This window comes from Mycteria americana, chromosome 9 (genome assembly GCF_035582795.1).
Source record: "Mycteria americana isolate JAX WOST 10 ecotype Jacksonville Zoo and Gardens chromosome 9, USCA_MyAme_1.0, whole genome shotgun sequence".
Lineage (NCBI taxonomy): Eukaryota > Metazoa > Chordata > Aves > Ciconiiformes > Ciconiidae > Mycteria > Mycteria americana.
This window is the reverse complement of record NC_134373.1, coordinates 20,617,059-20,625,502: the sequence shown is the minus strand read 5'-3', so window position 1 is coordinate 20,625,502 and position 8,444 is coordinate 20,617,059. Positions and strand designations below refer to the sequence as shown.

The following is an 8,444-nucleotide window of genomic DNA, read 5'->3' as shown; positions in this document are numbered from 1 at the left end:
CTGCAGCTTTGATCTCACTGACTGGCAGCCTCTTCTATTCCTCTCGCATGTACTTTAATTTTTTTAAGGCAAAATTAAAGAATTGGCTTTTGTGGCATTCTTCTCTGCTATGCCAATTTCTTAGCTGTATTCTTTTAGCAAAAGGGATTTTTAGATATATTTCCTTAGATTTTTCATCATACTGTTCAGTATCCTGATGTTAACATTTACTTCTGTTAAAGTGAAAGAAGCTGTGGCAGCAATGAGGCTGTTAAAAGGTAGATGTGAAATGTGAAGTAGTGCACATATGTAAGAAAATTACACTTGGTACAGCAAAAGAGATTAGAACAGGGGGCAGAGAAGATAGCCCATGGAGAACTGTAAAAGGCACTGGCGGATTATCAGCATCTGAATTAATCATTTGTGACCACACCGTAAAGCAGAGAGGAGTTACAAGCCTGAAGGAAGGCACAGTTTGAGTTTTACTTTGCTATCATCTACATGTAACCCCAAACATCCTGCTGAGACTTGTGTAGCTTCCTACCCTTCTCCCATGCTACTCAAAGCAGGTTGGGTTGACTATAAACTGAAGCTTATGGTTACACACAGATTACTTGGGAAGATATGATCTAGATCCTGAAATATTTTGCAGAAAATATTTCACACAGAACTTTGCAAAACAGGGAGACCCGCTACTCTGCATTCCTTCCTCTGCTCATCACTTTTTTAATCATATATGCATTAGCATCCCTAAAAAAACAGCATCTTTTTGCTGTGATAGCGGCCACGCTACCACAACAGAAGAGTGTGGATGGTGTTCATTGTATATTAGACTCACCTTTCTCATGCTATGTGTTGGGTTCCATCCAATTGGTAAATCCTATTCACAAGCTGTATTGCCCATCTCATTTTTCACCTAAAATAAAGCAGAGTCTTTAGGACACAGTTTCATGGGCGATGACAGGATGGACAGCAGGCTGGAGGAAGGCTTCAGAAAAATTCCTGATATGTGGACTGCATCTTCCTTCTGCTCAGCTACTGCAGGTTTACTACTGGGGGGACAGACACACAGGGCCCTGGAGACCTGCTAAAATACTCCTGACCTGCTTATTAGAATTAAAAAGCTTGTATTTCCCCCCACCCCAAACCCAGTCAAGGACATCTCTGGTGAAGCAAGGGCAGGGACCAGTAAGCCAGGCTCAAGTGTGCGTACTGAGGAGCTCACGAAAGCCGGGGGAGGACGACAACACCTTCCAGGAGGGGAATAACTCCTTGCCGGCCCCTCCCCGGGCCGCTACCTGCCGGCTGCGGGGCGGCAGGACCGGGCGCTCCTCCCGGGCGGGCCGGCAGGGGCCCCGGCCGGCCGAGGCGGCGCCAGGTCACAGCCCAGCCGCGGCCGAGGCGGGAGGGCCTGGGCGAACCGGGCGGCGGCCAGGCAGACCCGCACCCCCACGCACCGCTGCCTGCGGCGGGCAGGGCGGGCTGCCGCGGGGGCCTGGGCGAGCCCATCGCGCCGTGCGCGGAGGGAGGGAGCGAGGGAGGACGGACCGACCGACCGGCGGGCGGGCGGGGGGAGCCGCCGCCAGCCGGGTGTGCGGCGACCTGATCCCTGTCCAACATGGTCGCCGCTCACACCTCCCATTCCTCATCCTCCGGCGAGTGGATCGCTTGCCTGGATAAAAGGTATCCGCATCTTCACAGGAGCGGCTGCGGAGTGATGCTGTGTGCGTGTAACCTGTCCCCCTGCATGCGTGCATGTATGTATATGTATATGTATATGTATGTATGTGTGTGTGTGTACGCGCGCTGACAGCTCCCCCCGCTCCTCATCAGATCCTGCCTTACATAAGGAGCGTGCAGGTGGGAAGCAAAATGCCCGGAGGAAGCAGAGTCGGGGCGGCGAGGCAGGAGGAGGGCTCGAAATGCTCCTGGCAGCGGAGCGGACGGGCAGTCCCCACTGGGACAGCTGCTCGCCGCTGGGCTCTGTTGCCCGGAAAATGCTGCACGTGGTGGAGGAGGGGGAGCTCCAGGGCGGGGAGACGGCGCCGGGGGCCTGCGGCTGCCGGGCGGGGGACCCGCCGTGCCGGCCATGGTAGACCCGCTGCCCGCGGCGTTCGCGCCCCCAGTCCGCCCTCCGCCTGCACACCGCCTCCCGCCTCGCCTCCCCTCAGCACACCGGCCCCGGCCTCGCCTCCCCTCAGCACACCGGCCCCGGCCTCGCCTCACCTCAGCACACCGGCCCCGGCCTCGCCTCACCTCAGCACACCGCCCCCCGCCTCGCCTCTCCTCACAGCCCCACGCCTCACCTCAGCACACCGCCCACCCCCACACCTCACAGCCCCCGGCCCAGCCGCCTCACAGGTCGGGCGGGAAAGGACAGACCCTCGCCTCAGAGCGCTCCGTGGCGCAAGCGGAATTTTCTGTAGCAGGACTGTTGGCCGGAGGGGGGGGGAACGTCCGCCCCGAAAGAGGCCGTCGGAGGCTTCCCTCAGCGGCGACAGCCTCTTCTCCCCGCTGCGGCGTCCTGGGGGCCTGCGGTTGTCCCCCAGGCTGGCAGCAGCGTTTGCTGCGGGTCAGGTACAGGCGGGTGGCCAGCACCGCGTGGCTGGGAGTTACGGCTGGCTAACGTGTGCTCACTTCTAAAAATACGGGCAAATTTTTTTTTTTTTTTTTAAATTCTTTGGAGTGCTTTCCCTGGGTGTTGCAGCAGAAAGTGAGTCTTGCAGTGTCGAGTTGCATGGTGGGTGGTTTGAACGTTGTTTGCTGTATTCCTACCTTCAACACTTACTGGATTAGTACAGAAGGGAAGTCATTCAATTTCTGAACACTTACTGTGTCTCCTGTAGTCTAGGAAAACAGTTAACAAAAATTTAGACCATAAGTATGCTATAAGATTCAAATCAAGCTATTGGAGAGAATTCACTTACATGGCATATAGTGGTTTACTGAGCATCCTTACCCAGTTTTGACGGTTGATGCCATTTGGGGCTGCGCTGTGGGGAGAACCCTTTGCGCACACAGAAGGAACCTTCCTCTTCTTGTAATTTCTACCATTTCCAGGGAACTTCCTAGCGTTGTAGGACTGCACCTCTAATTAGGTTGTCGTGGTTTAACCCCAGCTGGCAACTAAGCACCACAGAACCGCTCGCTCACTCCCCCCTCCCCGGTGGGATGGGGGCGAGAATCGGAAGAGTAAAAGTGAGAAAACTCATGGGTTGAGATAAGGACGGTTTAATAGGTAAAGCAAAAGCTGCACAGGCAAGCACTGCAAAACAAGGAATTCATTCACTCCTTCCCATGGGCAGGCAGGTGTTCAGCCATGTCCAGGAAAGCAGGGCTCCATCACACGTAATGGTTACTTGGGAAGACAAACGCCATCACTCCAAACCTCCCCCCCTTCCTTCTTCTTCCCCCAGCTTTATATGCTGAGCATGATGTCATATGGTATGGAATAGCCCTTTGGCCAGTTTGGATCAACTATCTTGGCTGTGCCCCCTCCCAGCTTCTTGTGCACCTGGCAGACCATGGGAAGCTGGAAAGTCCTTGACTAGTGTAAACATTACTTAGCAACAACTAAACCATCAGTGTGTTATCAACATTATTCTCATACTAAATCCAAAACATAGCCCCATACTAGCTACTATAAAGAAAATTAACTATATCCCAGCCAAAACCAGGACAAGGTTTTCCTTAACAGTCCAGGCAGCAAAACGTAAGAAGCTAATGAAACTTTTGGTGTAGACACCTACCACAAATACTGATTCCCCTCTGTAACACATGACTTAAAAGAAGACTAGCCTCTTAGAGGTTAAATAATTGTGTATAAAGGTTGAAAGTACTCTAAATAGAAATACAAACAGAAATAGTGATGGCAACCTAGTCATATAAAAAACAAAGTGAAGCAGAGGGCCTGATTCTTTGCTCTGTAAACTGATGTTGAGCGGATGTGAAGAAGCAGAGTATGAGCCCCAGTACTTCTGAATAGGTGATCCTGTCATTTCTCAGGTTTCTTAAATGCAATACATTGTGAGATCTAAATTGTAAACTAAAATTCGGGAGCTTGTGATTAATGAGGTATGTAGCCTTGGGGAGTGAATCATGTTTTTAGAAAACACATGTGAGGCATTTCATTTAGAAATCTCTCTGCCATTATATTTATATGAAAATTAATATGCTGGCCATTTTTATAATGGGAATTTCATTGGAGCTATTAAGATGAAACTTTCTCTTCCCTTTTTGTTACTTGGAATAAGCTAGTAGCACCAATTTGTTGAGTGGAAAGAATCAGTTCCAGGTGCCCTGAAGGATTATGTATTATTATCCTTCTTTTCCAGAAGGCAATCTAGATGTAGGACAAACCCAAGACATGAAAGATTGTAGGTTTTTTCCTGATCTCTGCCGTGCTTTGCTTTGTGATCATAGGAAATAGACTTATGTGTTTTGTTCTGTTTTTCCATTTAAAAAATACAGTTAAAGCTATGTTGGAAAAGTACTAGAGGAATCTAAGTACTATTAGATAAAGCATTTTTAATTAATTTACACACTTGTATTTCTGGAGTGTTTTTCTTTTCTACAGATGATCTATCAGTGTACTCATTTTAATTATTATGTAAATTCTATGTATTTTAAGCTTTTTAAAAATCTTACAGCATTTTCTAACCTAGGTGTGGATTCTCTAAATATAGGATCATTTAATGAATCAATTCTCTGTAGGATACCATGTGTTTTTATTAAATAATAAAGATAGTTTTAATATGTTTTAGTAAATGAATATATTTATATTTTCAGGAGGAAGGCAGTTCTAAAACTGGTGTGCTTTAGAATTCTAGATGAGCATCAGCAAAGACAATTAAAATAGCATGTAATATGGATTATCCAACTTCATTCTTTAAAAAAGGAGAATTTAAAGGGAAATAACAAAATACATCATGTACAGAAATGATGTATTTTGTATATGTTCTTCATGTTTTTCCCCAAGTCACATATCAAACTAGAACTACTAACATCTAAAATGAGAGCACATATAAAAATGGAGAACCACCAAAATGTTTCAGGAGAAATGTTATTACTGTGTAGGGTACTGTGGGCTAGGGCCATCAGTGCTTTGACCATGTAGCTTCTATGTGTGGTTACTAACCACAAAAGCCAAAGATCAGCACTTAAAAATCAAATACACAGGACAGTATTTATATATAAAGTCACAAGTGCAGAGGTAAGGAAAAGCAGGAACAGAACAGGTCAGAACACTGTGCTCTATCATGAATATTTTATTTTTGTGGGAGAGGGAGGTGATCAGCAGTGAGCAACTGTACATCCTGGTTGTACCTGAAGATGTAAATAATTTCTGTGTTAAGGAAACCAGTTTTTTTATCTTTGAAGTAAATTGTTGCCTTACCACTGATTTCCTAGGGAGCTGAAGCATGCCTGCCATCTTAGCATTTTTCTGTATGTCCGAACTGCACATAATTAAAAGAAAGTTGCTGATTTATGCAAGTGTGTATAATTAGCTTAGGAACAATGTCTTCTCTACTCTTGTGGTTTCTTTCACACCAAAGGCTATCTAACCAGGAAATTTCCATGCTGACATATCTTTACCGAATGGTAGACAAAGTATTTTTTACATAACTATTACTTCGCTAAACCTGATCACAGTTATGAATTCAGATAAGTGTTTTAATTGGATTCAAATACAAACTTTTTAATGATGGACAGCATTCACAACAGTCAGAGATCCTGCAATTTCATACCTGCCTATGGCATCTTGTGTTTTTCTCTGTATTAAATATAACCTTCAGTGCCTTAGCAGACTGGAGGAGCAGATCACAGAGCAAAGCATGTAACTTTGCTAGCCTGTTGTGCTAAGAATGTTACGATCTTTGCTCAGCCATTTATAAATTATTTAAATATGAATGGGTGTTTCAAGGACATATTGTACATACTGAGCTTTTATATCCTTGTCATCCTTGTTAGACTTTTGACTTGCATCATTTCCATCTAACAAAACCAAAATAACACATTAAGGATAATATCTCAGATCTGTACCTTAAGCCAAGCTCCCATAGATTTGAGTATAAATTCAGACTGAAGCTATGTAACAGCAACATATTTGAATCAGGATTTGTTTTTTAGTTCATTGTAACATATATTTGAGATGTAAGTTATTTGTATATGCTTAATAGTTAACAGGTCTCTTGTGAGTATACAGATAGGCTAAAATGAAGAACTGATATTCTGCAAGAATTGTGAAAGAAATATGGAAAATGCTTATCATCCTCTATAACCTATAATTATGTCAAAGGTAATGGGGTATAGATTTATAATCAGGCAATATTGTGAATATTTTAGAATTGCTCTACGATGCTATTTTATTTACTTTTAAAATATATTTTTATGCGATTGAGAAAACATACACTGACTTCTATATATTTTAAATTTCTACCCTTGCTTTTTATTTGTAACAAATCCATAGCAATAACGCCACCATTTTTCACGTACTTTGGATCTGAACAAAATAATGGACATACACTGCAGCTCTTGTTGGCCTGTGTGCTTGGTGTTTTCTCTCTGTATGTTATGTAGTACGTGGCTAAGCTGGTGTATGCTTGGATCAAGTCTGCGTAGGGATATATCAGCAGCAGGCACCAGGGTGTGGAAACTCGGAGACAGAGCAGTATAGGCATAGCCTAAGTGCTTTCTAGCACTCATGCAAAGGTGCAATCTTCTGAGAGTGATGAATAATAACAAATTTATCTTTCCGCATCATGCAACTCATTTTCTAGTCCAGTGCAAAGGTGCAGTCTTTGATGAATAATAAAAAAAGCCCTTTTTCTTTCCATATCTCCTCAGGGAGACCAAAATAATTGTTAATATAGCTTGCCATAAGCTTGTATATCTGTGCATTTTATTGAATATATGAATTCAAAATAACTCATAGTGAGAGCAAGAGTTGTATTTTAAACAAATTCAAGCTGGTTTATTCTCTGCTCACGGGCTTAGGCATTTCTAGTATCAGCTTCCATTTGTTACATATAGTTGCAGTAAGTTACACACTTGTTCTATGGACAGGTATTAAGAGGAAGAAAAAGTGATTGCCCTAGCATTCATGTATATAAACATTGCCGTGGCCCACCAGAGCCAACTAGTATTTAGTTGGTAGTCTTGTGAAGTGGCCGCATGATTGGTGTGGTACTTTTGGTGTTTTCTCTGTAGGTTTCACTGTACGTTTTCTCTCCTACCAGACAAAACTGGAAACTTGTCTAAACTGTCATTGCCCGAGTTATTTCTGGCATGTTGTTAGGATTTGATCTCTAAAATCCTGTATTCTGAGCAGATTAAATTTCTTTTATAACAAAAACTCATATTCCAGCAAAGGAATAAAAAAACAACAAACCAGCTAATTGAAATCATGCCCTCAAAGTCAGGTGGCCACCAGATATTTTTTTGAATACAAGTATTTTTCTTATCCGGTGTGACATCCGTTTTCGTCTGCATCTTACAATTCGCTGCATTTAACAAGCTCATAATTCTTATTATACTGCCTTTGTTCTGTTAGTATTTTCTGCACTGTATTTGGCGTGATCACTTACTGCTCCTGCTGCTTTATCAGTATCCTCAATGACTGTTTCCTGAATTGACTTTCCACTTCATCTTTGAATTCAGCAGTTGTCAAAATGTATGTCAATGTAAATCTGTAGAAGTTATTTCATAGTTGCTGTAAGTTTTAAATTTTCATTAGCTGTAACAATGCAGATCCTAAATGGGTAAAGGTGCATTTAGCATAGTGTATTGGTAGATGGCAGTGGCCAGAGTTTGACTCAAAGCATATCATCACTTGTGTGTGTTGTTCAATTACAAATTTCATTTGCAATTATCTCAGAGTCTGTCTTCATATTAAAGTGCTTTTAATGTCTGTTATGAAGCTACAGTGCTGGTTAATGTGATTTCATCCAGATCTACTTCTGTCAAATGGAATTTTAACTGTCCTGAGCTCCAGTTCATGTTTATGAAAGTTGGAGGGTTTATTCAGTAAGATTTAGTCATACCTTGGTAGCAAAGCAAAGCAAATACGTAAACATTTTCATAAATAAGAGGAGAAAATTTCCTTGCAATTTTATTTTTTCTCTTGAAGTATTTTGTCTTTTTAAAAAGCATATGAAGGTGAAAAAAATTGTTTTTATGTTTTGTTTCCTATTATAGCTGTATTGTGCAGGTAGTGTATTTTTAACTTGAGAAAAATCTTTACGAATGTCATTACTTAATAAATACATCTTTTGCCATTCCACTGCTTATACAGATCTAAAAACTGACCTATTGGAAGGATGCATAATTTGTAGAGCAGAGTATGTAAAGGAATGAAGTGCACTGGATTGCTCTGTCTAATCCTCCAATAATTTTTCAGTGCATTGGCCAAACTGAGTTGAAGGCACAAATATAATTGAGTAATATAATAATGAGATGAGTGTGTA

General features: G+C 42.9%; 1 protein-coding gene across 1 annotated transcript in view; it reads left to right on the top strand.

Annotated features, from left to right (window-relative positions):
- Positions 1–1,528: 1,528 nt before the first annotated feature.
- RAPGEF4 (Rap guanine nucleotide exchange factor 4) overlaps positions 1,529–8,444 on the top strand; it is a 157,283-nt gene continuing 150,367 nt past the window's right edge. The window contains exon 1 of the mRNA XM_075512054.1: positions 1,529–1,662. Within this exon, the coding sequence (XP_075368169.1) occupies positions 1,598–1,662 (65 nt within the window). The 5' untranslated portion in view covers positions 1,529–1,597. The remainder of the gene's footprint in view (positions 1,663–8,444) is intronic.